The sequence below is a fragment of the Astyanax mexicanus genome, chromosome 9, assembly GCF_023375975.1.
Source record: "Astyanax mexicanus isolate ESR-SI-001 chromosome 9, AstMex3_surface, whole genome shotgun sequence".
NCBI classification, from domain to species: Eukaryota; Metazoa; Chordata; class Actinopteri; order Characiformes; family Acestrorhamphidae; genus Astyanax; species Astyanax mexicanus.
The window spans coordinates 15,724,021-15,738,349 of NC_064416.1; the positions used below are offsets into that span (position 1 = coordinate 15,724,021).

The 14,329-nt window shown below is 39.9% G+C and overlaps 1 protein-coding gene across 4 annotated transcripts; it reads left to right on the forward strand.

The window, feature by feature from the left end:
• Positions 1–8,704: 8,704 nt before the first annotated feature.
• On the forward strand, positions 8,705–14,047 carry si:dkey-5i3.5 (uncharacterized protein LOC565091 homolog). 4 transcript variants are annotated; one of them, XM_022679573.2, is made up of 4 exons: positions 8,836–8,915; positions 10,933–11,033; positions 11,892–12,382; positions 13,296–14,047. In XM_022679573.2, exons 3-4 carry the CDS (start codon positions 11,905–11,907, stop codon positions 13,655–13,657), a joined length of 840 nt encoding a protein of 279 aa, XP_022535294.2. In that variant the 5' UTR covers positions 8,836–8,915; positions 10,933–11,033; positions 11,892–11,904; the 3' UTR covers positions 13,658–14,047. The 4 variants fall into 4 exon arrangements, with proteins under 4 accessions (XP_007250995.3, XP_022535294.2, XP_015461751.3 ...); XM_015606265.3 differs by lacking the exon at positions 8,836–8,915 and adding an exon at positions 8,922–9,245; XM_007250933.4 differs by lacking the exon at positions 10,933–11,033 and having other exon boundaries at positions 8,705–8,915.
• The last annotated feature ends 282 nt before the right edge of the window (positions 14,048–14,329 follow it).

Sequence of the window (14,329 nt, forward strand, 5' to 3'; positions counted from 1 at the left end):
CATCAATGGAACATTACTGTCACGCAGCTAAATATTCAAATATTCCAATAAAATCCTTTTTCCAATAAAATCCGCATTTATCTGGCCCTTCTCCATTCCCACGTGCTTTGTGGGCGTGGATGCAGTGATGTCATTCAAAAATCCTTAAAAGTCTTCCGGAGTAGGAAGCTTTTATGTTCCCTCCGTTGGAAGCCTCCTAGGCTGCTTCCAGAAACTTTTGCTACTCCTCCTCTCCTACTCCTCCTTTCCTACTCCTCCTCTCCTACTCCTCCTTTCCTACTCCTCGGCTGCGTCCAGAAACCCCAAAAGTGTCTCCTTTTTCCTACCGATCCTCCTCCTCTCCTCCGTCACCCGGAAACTGATTTCGTGACGCCATCTTTCCGCCTGTCCGAATACCGTAGGAGACGAAAGAAGCCGCTTAAAATCCACCTGTAGTAGGCTTCCAACGGAGGTTACATCAGTGTATCCTACTCCGGAAGACTTTTAAGGATTTTCCAATGACATCACTGCATCCACGCCCACAGAGCACGCGAAAATGGGAAAGGCATCGCCCAAATATACGTCATAAACATATTAATTAACTAGGTTCCTTATCTAATTAAACAGCCAGTAAAGCAGTAATATAATTTATAGTTTAGATAAACCGTATGCTCAGTAAAACTATATTTATGACCCTATGTGTATCATGTTATACATATAAAAACATATATTATTTATAATATATATATATATAATTTTAATTAATTCATTTATTTACTTATTTATTTTAACTTAGGGACTGATGAGGAAACTGAATCCCTCATAAGGCTGAGGTCAGACAGGACTGCCAGAGTCACTGGTCAGAGATGCGGCCTAAAATGCGGCTGAGAGTAAACAGGATTTTATTGGAATATCTGAATTTTTAGCTGTGTGTGATAGTAATGTTCTGAAATGTGCTGAAAGTGAGCGTTGTGATTGGTTCAGTTCAACGGTAGTCAACATCCTATCTAAAAGGGATCAGCTGTCCCATTTCCCCAATTACAGCTCCTTCCCTCCATTCCTCCTCCTCCTCTCCTCTCCTCGATTCCTCCACCTTTTTCTGGGGTAGGAGAGGAGGAGTAGGAAAGGAGGAGAAGGAGAGGAGGAGTAGCAAAAGTTTCTGTACGCAGCCCTCCTCTCCTACCCCGGAAGAAGGTGGAGGAATCGAGGAGAGGAGAGGAGGAGGAATGGAGGGAAGGAGCTGTAATTGGGGAAATGGGACAGCTGATCCCTTTTAGATAGGATGTTGACTACCGTTGAACTGAGCCAATCACAACGCTCACTTTCAGCACGTTTCAGAACATTACTATCACACACAGCCAAAAATTCAGATATTCCAATAAAATCCTGTTTACTCCCAGTCGCATTTTAGGCCGCATCTCTGACCAGTGACTCTGGCAGCCCTGTCTGACCTCAGCCTTATGAGGGATTCAGTTTCCTCATCAGTCCCTAAGTTAAAATAAATAAGTAAATAAATGAATTAATTAAAATTATATATATATTATAAATAATATATGTTTTTATATGTATAACATGATACACATAGGGTCATAAATATAGTTTTACTGAGCATACAGTTTATCTAAACTATAAATTATATTACTGCTTTACTGGCTGTTTAATTAGATAAGGAACCTAGTTAATTAATATGTTTATGACGTATATTTGGACTTTGCCTTCCCCATTTTCGCGTGCTCTGTGGGCGTGGATGCAGTGATGTCATTGGAAAATCCTTAAAAGTCTTCCGGAGTAGGATACACTGATGTAACCTCCGTTGGAAGCCTACTACAGGTGGATTTTAAGCGGCTTCTTTCGTCTCCTACGGTATTCGGACAGGCGGCAAGATGGCATCACGAAATCAGTTTCCGGGTCACGGAGGAGAGGAGGAGGATCAGTAGGAAAAGGAGACACTTTTGGGGTTTCTGGACGTTGCCCTCTGTTGAAAGATATCAGTCAAGATGCAGATATAGAAGAATTCCGTAGGCTTTATTCAAGCAACTTGCAGCACACACACTTACAGCTTGCTTCTCCTACTGCCCTGCCTTAGGCTCTCTCCCTCTGTAGTAGTATTAGGCTGTGTATTAAGATTCTTTCTTAGAGTGCCACCTAGTGGCACTAGAACACTGTAACATCTCCCTTTACATATAACTGGGCTATAACCCCAGTGCGGCTCCTGTGTTAAAGCACTGGCTCTGAAAGAACATAATTAATATAAACAAAATCAACAAAACATGGATACATTAGTTTTGAATTTCAAGTGACAAGTTTCTGCAGGTACTATAACTGTACTATAACTGTCCTGTGTGAACTATTTCTTTTTTTTTTTTTTTTTTTTTTTTTTTTTTTTTTTTTTAGATAACAAAATCAGTGGTGAATCTTGCAGGTCGTTGAATGTTGCTCCTGGTTCTGGTGTGCTGTAGGGGAGGGGGAGGGGGAAGGTTGGGGGATGGAGGTTGGCTGATGGGTGCATCCTCAGCTGCTGTATCTTGTATGTCTGTCAGGCTCTCCATGCCGCCTCTAGTGTTCCAGCTGTCGTCGTCGAGCAATGGGCTGATGTGGTGTGGAGTGATGGTAAGTTGTTCCTGCACTGGACGAATGTCTCTGCGATTTCGACGGTATTTCTTCCCTTTCACCAGAATCACATATGAGCGATCACAGAGTTGGTCAATGCATAAGCCCAACGCCCAGGTGCCATCTGGATGGTTGGGGTGGAGAAGGACTCGTACCGTCTGTCCTTGTGTGATGGGTCGGAGGTCACGAGCATGAAGGTCGTATCTGTGTTTGACCGCTGCCCCTTTGACTTTTTTCTTTGCGACCACATCGTTCGTCACTATAGGGTTTAGAAGCACACTCCTTCTGGGCAGGAGTGATCGGGTCCGCCTTGACATGAGTCTTTGAACCGGTGAGCTGTCAAGACCTTCGGTCGGAGTGTTTCTCCATTCTAGCACTGCTTTCCATGGGTCTTCTCCAGCCATTGTGCAGCGTTTCAGTAACATTTTGGCTATTTTCACTGCTGACTCCACTTTGCCATTGCTTTGGCTATGATATGGTGATGAGGTTGCATGTTGAAAGTCCCAATCATCTGCAAATTGTTGGAATTCCATGCTGTTGAAGGGGGGGCCATTATCTGAGAAGACAGTGTGAGGCGTGCCATGTCTGCAAAATTGTTTCTTGCACGCTTCAATGACAGTGGATGCAGTGTAGTCTGAAAGATCATCAATCTCCCAATAGTCAGAATAGTAATCCACCATGATGAGATACGTGAAGCTCTTGATGCTGAAAAGGTCTATTCCGACTTTGGACCACGGGATGTCCGGAATGCGGTGTGAAGTGAGTGTTTCTTTTTGTTGTTTCCCTTGAGTGGCATTACAGATGGCACAGGCATTTGTGAAGTTCTTAATGTCATCAGCAATTCCTGGCCAGAAAATGGCCTCGCGGGCCTTCCTCTGACTGGCCTCAATACCAGAGTGCCCAATGTGAATCTTCTGCAGGAAGCTATTGCGTAATGTGTTAGGGATAAAGACCCGCTGTCCTTTGAAAATTAGACATTCTTCTGTTGTAAGTTCTTCTCTGTACGTCCAGAATGGATGAAGTGAAGGGTCTACAGCTTGCCTGTGCTCTGGCCAGCCCTTGCTGATGTGCCTGTTCAGCAACTTGGCCACTGGATCTTGAGCAGAGTGTGTCTTGATGGTCTCCAGCGTTTTTGTGGTGATGTTGGTGTTGCGGCTGTGCCTAACATGTTCAAGGTCTGCTGATGCCAGTCCCATAGCGTACACCGAGGATGGCGTCTGCATTTGTGGGTGTTCCACATTAGGCTGTGGGGTTCTGGACAAGAAGTCAGCTAAATGGAGTTCTTTTCCTGGTCTGTACAGCAGGTGTATCTGGTACCTCTGCAATCTGAGCAACATCCTCTGCAGTCTCTTCGGTGCCATGAGCAATGATTTTTTAAAAATCGCTTCGAGGGGCTTGTGATCACTGTGAACAGTGATGTGATCCCTGCCATGAAGGTACTGATCAAATTTGTCACACGCAAAGACAATGGCGAGGCATTCTTTTTCAATTTGCGCGTACCTTTGTTCAGTTGGCGTCAGCGTCCTTGAGGCAAAGGCTACAGGCTGTCCATTTTGAAGGAGTGCCGCTCCCAGGCCTGTTTCACTTGCATCACATTGCAGGGTGACTTCTTCATTAAGGTCATAGTATTTTAGGACAGGGTGTTGTGTGACTAGCTGTTTGATACAGCGTAATGCTTCTTCATGCTGTGAGAGCCAGGCCCACTCGACATCCTTGTCAGTCAGACGCCTTAGGGGTTCACAGACTTCTGACAAGTGGGGCAAAAACTTGGATAGGTAGTTGACGAATCCAAGCAGCCGTTGAAGAGACTTTACATCATGTGGCGTTTGCATGCTCTCAACAGCAGCTACTTTGTCTGGGTCTGGGCATAATCCTTCAGTGGTGAGTAGGTGCCCCATGTATGTCACACTGGGGAGCTTTAGTCTGAGTTTTCTTTTGTTTAGTTTTAGGTTTACTGCCCTGGCTCGTTGGAGGAGTGCTGTGAGATTGTTGTCATGATCCCTCATTGCTTCTTCATTGGTGTCACCGCATCCATAAACAAGAATGTCATCCGCTATTACTGCCACACCTTTGAGTCCCTGCAACACTTCATGTTGTCTTCTCTGATACTCTTCAGCTGCTGGCTTGATCCCAAAAGGCATCCTGAGCCACCTGTAGCGCCCTAGAGGTGTCCAGAATGTAGTGAGATAGCTGCTTGCTTCATCCAGCTGTATTTGCCAGTAGCCATCTTTTGCATCTAAGACAGAAAATGTCTTTGCCTTGGCTATTTCCGGCAGAATCTCCTCTATTGTCGGCATCTGATAATGTGATCGGAGTAAAGCTTTGTTCAGTACTGTAGGGTCAATGCAAATGCGGAGCTTGTCCTTTTTTTTCTACCACCACCATATTGCTGATCCATGGAGTCGGGTCTGTGACTTTGGCAATGATGCCCCTTGTTTCCATGTCTTCTATGGCCTTTGTAACTTTGTCTTTGATGGGGATTGGAACCCTGCGAGGGAGCTGCTGTATAGGTTTTATGGCAGGGTCCACCTTCAGATGGAGCTTACCAGGGAGGCATCCTAGGCCATCGAACACGTCTTCATGTGAGGCTATAAGCTCCTCTGTTGTCTTTGGTATGGTGGCGCTGTCTGCTTGTCCTGCATCGATGCTGTGTATGACGTGGTTGCTGGTGATCTGGAGTAAGTTGAGTCGTATGCAGGTGTCTGCTGAAAGCAGAGGGGTTTGTGATGTCTCCATTACATGAAATCTCAGGATATATGTGTTGCCATCGTGTTCTGCCCTGAGACTGCATTCTCCTTTTGGCTGTATCATTGTGCCATCATATAGCTTGAGAGTGGTTTTGCTTAGTGATAGGGGCGGGTTGCCATTTTGGAGCAAGCGCTGGAGGTCTCGGAAACCAATGACATTGACAGTGGAACCAGTGTCTAGTTGGCATTTGATGACATGTGAAGGGTCATACTGAAGCATTTCGTCATTGTGTGGGGCTAATTTAAGGTGTATAAACCACTTGTTCCTGTTGGCTTGCATAAAGTTTACGTGAGAGAGATAAAGCATCAACTCAGTTTCATCTTCCCTCTCCTTGTCCTCTTCCACTAGATGCAATTGTGGCTTTCGCTGTTCTTGTCTGCAGACTCTAGCAAAATGATTCCGTTTCCCACATGCTTTGCATAGTACACCATACGCTGGACAGTTGGCTTTGCCATGGATAGTTCCACAGTACCGACATGTGTTGGCATGAAATGATTTTTGTCTGGTGTGTTCTTGCATACATGGCTGTTTACTTCCTCTTTGCCCCTGGCGACCGTCTCGTGAAGCATAGTGGACTGTTTGCTGATCCTCGCCAGCAATTTTCTTAATTTGAGCTAAAGTTTGTTCATTTGCACGGCACATATCAACAGCTTGAGTCAATGTCAGTTTCGGCTCACGCAGCATCCGAGCCTGTGCATTTGTGTCTTTTGTGCCTATAACAAGTCTGTCACGGATTAAATCATCTCTCAGGCAGCCAAAGTCACAAGTGTCTGCTAGCTTTCTTAGCTTGGCTGTGTACTGGTCTGTGGTCTCATTTTGGCTTTGTTTGCAATTGTTAAACACAAACCTTTCGTAGATCACATTTCTGGTCGGTTCAAAGTGTTGCTGTAGTGCATCCAGAACTTTCTTCGGATCTGCCCGGTCCGCGTCAGGCATGTGAAGGTGACGCTGCAGTTGATGGCATTCTTTCCCCATTACTGATAGTAGCGTAGCCAAGCGAATGTTGTTGTCTTTTTTGTCTAATCCAGTTGCGATTTCGTAGTTATCCCATTGGGCACGGAAAAACATCCAATTGCTGAACACGTCGCCCTTCATGTCCATGGGCTCCGGGGTTGGGATGTGATACGCCATTCTGAAGGTTGCTGTCTTTCTTCTAGGTTGAGTTAGATTTCCAGTCTGCACACCGTTTGTTCATATGTCCAGAAAAGAAGGAAGCATCCAGGTTAGACTTCTGACACCATGTTGAAAGATATCAGTCAAGATGCAGATATAGAAGAATTCCGTAGGCTTTATTCAAGCAACTTGCAGCACACACACTTACAGCTTGCTTCTCCTACTGCCCTGCCTTAGGCTCTCTCCCTCTGTAGTAGTATTAGGCTGTGTATTAAGATTCTTTCTTAGAGTGCCACCTAGTGGCACTAGAACACTGTAACACCCTCGTGTCTCAATTCAGGGGCTGCATCCTTCGAAGGACTAATTTGAAGGCCGATTACGTCACCGCGGTGCGACTAGTCTATCCCTTTTCAAAGACTCCTTCGAATGCGGCCTACTTTTCTTCAGAAACGAAGGATGCACCAGGTGTATCCTTCACAGCCTACAGTATCCCAAGATTCATTGTGCGCCGGCTTATTTCAGCACGAAAAGGGCGGTGCCAGCAGAGCAGTCGGCTGTATTATGTAATATATGTAGTTTTATGTAGTTTATAGATATATATATATATATATATATATATATATATATATATATATATACTTATAGATATTATAAATATATTCATATATTATATAATTTATATTATTTAGTTTATATATGTAGTATCATGTTTATGTTATATGTTATATGTTAATAGTTTATATATATATATATATATAAATACTTATATATTTATTTACATAAAGTAAATAATATATATATATATATATATATATACTTTATTCTAATTTATTCTCTTTTTTCCACTTAAACAGACTTTTATTTGATTATGTTTAGTTCCACCTGTTTACATTTAAAATATTTAGGTAACTGCACAGTTAATTAACCTGGACTTGATTAATTTGGTATTTTGTGGTCTGAAGCAAAACGAGAATCAAAATCTTTGGCTTATTTCTCAGCACTGACTTTAGTTGTGGCGGGTACAATCTCAAACAGGAAACAGGAAATACTCCGTAGGGTAGACTGTCCCATTTCAGTACTGCCATCGCAGCTTACGCATCCTTCAAAGGACACATCTTCGTAGACCGCGTCCTTCGAAGGATGCAGCCCCTGAATTGAGACACAGCCACTGTGAGGGAGCTCTGTGGGACTTACCTGTTGCTGCAGGAGGACGCAGGTAATGAAGTCAGAGCAGGGAAAGTGAGTTCTATGAACTTGTGGTCTGGGCTCTCTTATACTCATCATCGTCACAGGACTTTAGTACTTATTCCAGTATAAATAATATGAGACATTTAAAACTATGATTTTGCTCACTTTTTTCATATGAACCCATTCATTTATCTAGTGGATATTCTCTCTAGAGAGTATCTTCCGTTGGCCACGCCTCCTTCCACATCCGCCAGTTTGAATCTGTTGTGGGCGTGCCCTAGATTCAATTTGCCGAACCGAGGCTCACGGACTGTTCATTTCCCTGAGTTGAACTAATGGAATGATTCACTGAATCAAACTGGTTCAGCTCTGTTATCATCAGCATATGGATTTTTAAAATTCTGTGTTTTTAGACTTGACTGATCATTCAAAACATGTTTAATTATGTTTTTATTAAAATCTGAAAATGTCATTGTACTGTAATAAAAATAAATCTAATTTATATGTTATCTACCAATTTTATCTTTTATTTGGAAATCAAGGGACCACAGTCCAAGCTGTTTGAGGTCTAGTGTGAAGTTTCCACAATTAGTGATGGTTTGGAGAGCCATGTCATCTTACTGCACTTCATGCTTCTAAAAAAACTTTTGAAGATTTAACTTTCCAGCAGAACACACTGCCAAAAGTACCAGTTGGTATTTATATAATATTCTAATTTACTTTATCAAACCCGATCTACCTCTCTGGCTTTAGTGATAATGTTGGTTTGGGTGATTTTTTTTTTAGAATTGTAACGAGTAATGATGCAGCGGCACATAAAAAAATTATTAGAATAAACTGCTATGAAAATATGCAGTGAAGTAGTAAAAGTGGAAGTAGTAAAAACATATCACTAGACACATATACAGCATTTTAATATTTAAGTACAGTAGTGAAGTAGTCTTCGTTCGTAACTATACACCTCTCTAAAACGCAACACTAATATGGGAGTAGGCAGGGAGTCATTTGGGAGTGGGACCTATTTGATTCAGTTGTTAGGAGATTCGACTCTTTTCAGTGAATCAGCTCAAACGATTTGGCTGTTGAGAGGAAGCGGTTCAAAGTAGTCAAAGGAGTGATCGGTTCAGGAATCGAGCAGACTGCAGAGTAATGTCCGCTTTTAAAGGGTGGCGGAAAGTTGCTCCGTTCGCGAGGCTCGCTCGGTTCCCTCTCGCTGCTGGAAACTATGTCGTTACCCGCGGCCTGTGTTCAACCACCGCGCAGCTCGACTCTAGCAGGTAACTTAGTGGAGTGATCCCGAGTTAGTGAGTTAATGAGGGTTATAGTAACAGTTTTAGTGAGGTGGGTTATCTAAACCCGGGGGTACCGTGGGCTGGTTGTGTGTGCGGTGTTTTGGTTGCGGTGAAGATTATTGTGTAATAAATTCGCTGTTTAGAGACGGAGCTCGGTATAGAGGGCATGTCATGGCCGACAGTGTATAGGGTATGAGAGCTGTTGTTACAGATAGAGGCGGAGCGCGAACATATAGCTTAACTAACCCACATACAGAGCATCAGCCTGCCGGGTCTCTCATACTCACTCCAGCGGCAGTATTTACACGAATATAGGTAAGTTAAGTTACGGGTGCTGGGGGCTGTTCTTTTGTTTACTTTGGTTAAAGAAGCTGTAGTGGTTGGTTTAAGTTACTTTTTCTGCTTCTCTGTGTCCCAGTAGAGCCAAGAAAATATCACGTAACTTTAACATGTTAACAGTAAAACTATGCGCAGTGTTACTGTGATTACGGTAATATAACGTTGAGCGGTCACGTCGAACCCAAAACAAGTTGCCAGATATTCAGCAACAAGTATTTCAGAAACTGAGCCATTTTATTTGTGTCAAAGTTCATGAGGGTTTGTTGTCAGTTCAGCCACATGCAAGTTTATTTATATAGCACCTTTCATACACAACGGTCATTCAAAGTGCTTTTAAATAAAAAAAGTAAAATAATAACAATAAGAAATAAAATAATATACGAATAAAGCATCAATAAAACATGATTAAAACAATATATTTAAAAGGACATTTAACAAAATTAATGAAATAGAGTAAATTACATTTATTACAGAATAAAAGTGTGCGGCGCTGCAGTGTTTTAAACTAAGCTGAAGGGCTGGATTTAAAATTGTCTACGAGACCTTAAACAGTGGAGAATACAATAGATAAGAAATTAGAAATAATAAGAAAATGAATAAATGAAATACACATTTTCAATAAGCATCTAATATAGATGAATAATATATATATTTTTAAATAAATATATATGTACATGAAACAGGAAAATTAAACATAAATATGACCATATAAAATGGCCAGACAAAAAGTAAATACTGTATAAAATAAATAATAAATACAAAAATAAAATAATAATAAAACAATAACATAAGAATCAATAAATATAAACCGAAAAAAAAAAATAAAACAATAACAAATAATAACAGAAAAGGTTAACTTAGTTAAAACAGTCACAGGCTTTCCGATTTTATATGTAATTGTTATATAACAAATTGTTATTTGCTGTACAATTTTTTCCCTTCAGACGATGTATTAAATCAAGGAAAGATGTGTCAAATTATGGGAATTTTAGGAAAAGATGTAGCTATTACCCTGAGGGAGTGATAAATAAATAATGGGAGTGTTTTTATTAACTTGAGGATTAAATCGAGACCAGTATTTATTAACTTAAAGAAAAAAAAAATCTCTAAGGGGCTGTGTAAGAACATATGAGTGTTTTATATGATGTTTAAAAACCATCATTGTAATACATAATAAAAGGCTTTTGGAAAACTCATACTGAACAAACATATAAGTTATGGATGTGTTGGCCGATGATGACCACATGACTACTAACCACGTGTACAGACAGAAAGATATATAATATCAAATCTAATCAGTCACTTTTATGCCAAATGCCCATAAATTGGATATGTATTTGATCTAGAAATAGACTCAAATCTGAATTTAATATGTCGTGAAAAATCAGATCTGTGTCGCATTTGAGTCAAAAAACACAGATTCAGTTCTATGCCTGGCAGTGTGAATGTAGCCTGGCATGTTATGTCACAGTAACCGTGTTGTGTTCACCAGCTTTAACAAGGTCAGACCTTGTCTAATGATAGAGGAGGTTCCCAGAAACAAATATCTCTGAAAGTGTGCCATCTTATTTCTGTGTTAAAGTTCAAGAGGCTTTATTGTCAGAGGTGAAGCTAATTTACATATGTTCCTATATTATAATATGCCTCTATTTCTATTGATCAGTCCTGACCTTCGAACTCAACACCACACTACAGTTTTACCGGTACATAATGTACAAAAAACAGTGGGGCACAGATACAGCACTGATGCCACACCAATGACAGGTGAAGTAATTAGCATTTACTATCTGTTTTTAAAGTAGATGTTGTAATTAACATATTCAGCATTTTTATATCAGCTTTGCTATTTTTTACAATATATATTTTTTTACTACTTTGTCAGGGTTTAAGGCATAAGAGTTGTCCAAAGTCCTTATAGAGTTAATGTACATAGCTGATAATAAGTAACAGGAACAGCTTACAAATAATAGGCTATATGCTTCTAGGGCAGTGCCAGTTTTTGAGGTCTAAAGTGTACTTATTTAATGTGCCTCAAAAAATGGATATTGGTTAGGTTTTAACTAGGGATATATTTTAATTTCTGTTTTTTTTTATCACTGGTATCAAATAATAATAAATAAAGCTCAGATATACCTGTTGTGAGGAAATCTCTTTCTTTACTAAAAAATAGGGAAATATACAGAGACTTAAGCTGAAATAATTGAACATTTGGCAGAAAACCTAAATGTATATATTTAAGACCATTAGTAAATAATCAGCATTAATGAATAAATTAGATGTGAGCATAGTAATAATGAATAAATTAGTTAATAACCTGTTTGTTGCTTTTACAAAAAAAATAACCTGTTGTAATTTGACTGTAATTAAAAACAAAATTGTTTGGTATAGTTTATTAGGCCTTTTAATATATTTGACTAAATATTAGTGGTTGACAAATATTCTGTTGATTCCCACAAACATATAGCGTTACATCTTATTATTTTGTATCTTATTATTTTTGCAAACCATTTAGTTTCATTGTAGGCACATTTAATCAAACAGTATACAACATAGCTTCAGGAACTGATGTATACATTCCATTAATCTGAAACAGAACCTGCTAACCACTTTGTTTTTCTGCAGGTCCTCCACTGTCATGTCCTCCAGGAATGTAAGCTTCAATGGGGTAGCGAGACACACGATCAGGAAGGGCGTTACATTCTATGCAAATGATTCTGTGGTCAACCCTGTAGCTGCTGGCCCACCTGACCAGCCCAGACCTCTTCTGCTTCTTCTGCCATGGTTGGGCTCCAAGCCACATGCCCTGGCCAAGTACTGCGAGATCTACCTCAAAACCGGATTCGATGTCCTAGCTGTGGAGACAGAGGTGGGACGGTTCCTGTGGCCTCGCTGGGGGCTGGAGTACGGGGGCCAGCTCCTGGAGCTCCTGGAGAGTGAACGTTTCGCACAGCGCCCCCTGCTGGTTCACGCCTTTTCAATCGGAGGATACACTTTTGCCCAGATTCTTATTCATATTGCCAGAGATCCCCAGAGATATCAGGGCTTGACCAGCAGGATCAAAGGACAGATTTATGACAGTCTGGTTGTGGGTTCATTGGAGCGGATGGCTATTGGTAAGAAAAAAAAAATCTATTGCACCTTTGTCTTCTGTGCTCTGTAAACTGTGCTACAATCTTAGATCCCCTCATACATTTTCTTTTTCCTTTTCTCTGCTCATTGTCCACTTTTTCTGTGAGTGCTCCTTAGCTAGGGAAGCTATAGTTTGCTGTATGTTGTGGACATTAACAGTCTAGGATGCCCCTAGACAAATTTGGAAGAAGAAATGGCTACATAAAGTGTCTGTAAAGTACAGCAATCTCCAGCCATCTGGTGATTGATACATATTTCAATATATGAGTTACAATATTTTGCAATGCTCTAAACAAGATGATATATAGCTCTGAAAAAACGTAAGAGACCACTTCAGTTTCTGAATCAGTTTATCTGATTTTCTATTTATAGGTATATGTTTGAATAAAATAAACATTGTTTGTTTTATAAAAATATATTGTAATTTAGAGCACTTATTGGTAGAAAATGAGAAATGGCTGAGATGCGGCGCTTTCAGACCTCAAATAATGCAAAAAAAACAAGTTCATATTCATTACGTTTAAAATCAATATTTGGTGGAATAACCCTGATTTTTACTCTCAGTTTGTATGCATCTTGGCATGTTCTTCTTCACCAGTCTTACACACTGCTTTTGGATAACTTTATGCCACTCATGGTGCAAAAATACAAGCAGGTCAGCTTGGTTTGATGGCTTGTGATCACTTATCTTTCTCTTGATTATATTCCAGAGGTTTTCAGTTTGGTAAAATCAAAGAAACTCATACATTTTAAGTCTCTTATTTTTTTTCCAGAGCTGTATATCTTTTTTGTTTTTATCAAAGTGTAAACAGTGATGACAGCTCTGATTGAGCAGCCTGAATTTAACGCATCTTTAATTTAATCTCCGTGTATTCCTCTGTCTTCCTTGCATTCCAGGTGTGAGTCGGAACTTGTTTCCCCGCTGGGGGCCTGTGGTAAAGCATGTCAGCCTGCTTTATTTCTACATGTTCAAACGCCAGACTGTGGACTACTTCAACATGGGCATTGACGCATTCAAGAAAACTCCTGTTCCAGCTCCTGCACTTTTCTTCTACTGTAACAATGATGCACTGTGTGATCCTGAAGCTTTGGAGGAAATGTTGGAACAGTGGGATAAACTGGGTATTTCTGTTACTAGCAAAAAGTGGGTAGAGTCGATCCATGCAGGGCATCTGCGTGCCCATCCTCAGGAGTACATGTCCATCCTGAAAAACTTCCTCTACTCTCTCAACATGGTGCCACTCAAGGCTAAACTGTAAAACATACATACAGTTACCTTATATTCAAGGTGTTTGATGTTTAGAATTTTGTTGAAAACACAATAAGAATTAATTTTAATATTATTGATAAAGTTGTGTGCCTTGACACTTGTTGCCTAACATAATTAATCAATATGAGGCATATGAAACTGTTTGTCAGTTAAAGAGAGGTTGATTATAAAATATAAAAAACCCTGGTGTAACAGTATGCTCAACCGTTATAATACCTCTGTATAGTGTTGTTCCATGTACTGTATTCCACTGATGTAAAAAGTACATTTAGACTTTTATAGTATGTTTTTTATGGTTTATATGTTTTGACATTACTAATGCACATGTATAAGTCTCCTTTTAGGGTTAAATGGTCACTTACAATAAAGAAGAAACACTAAGACATTAATGTACTTAAAAAAAGCTAAAATAATGTGGTACATTTCTTTTTAATTGAATTTATAAGAACTGTATGAAGACCAATTAGTGGTTAAATGTATTGTAAATTAAAATAAATATTTACCATCTCATTAAATGAATTACATAAACTGTGGTGAGCAACAATATAAGTGTACATTAATAATTTACTGCATATAAATATATGCAATGCCTCCAAACAGGAAAAATGAATAATCAAGATTGGCATTTTTTTATTATTATATTAATTGGATGCCATTATGA

Coding starts and splice junctions, on each gene's coding strand:
- si:dkey-5i3.5 (XM_007250933.4), top strand. CDS start 8,788: ATGTCCGCTTTTAAAGGGTGGCGGAAAGTTGCTCCGTTCGCGAGGCTC. Junction 8,916..11,891: donor GCGCAGCTCGACTCTAGCAG/GTAACTTAGTGG, acceptor GTTTTTCTGCAG/GTCCTCCACTGTCATGTCCT. Junction 12,383..13,295: donor ATTGGAGCGGATGGCTATTG/GTAAGAAAAAAA, acceptor CTTGCATTCCAG/GTGTGAGTCGGAACTTGTTT.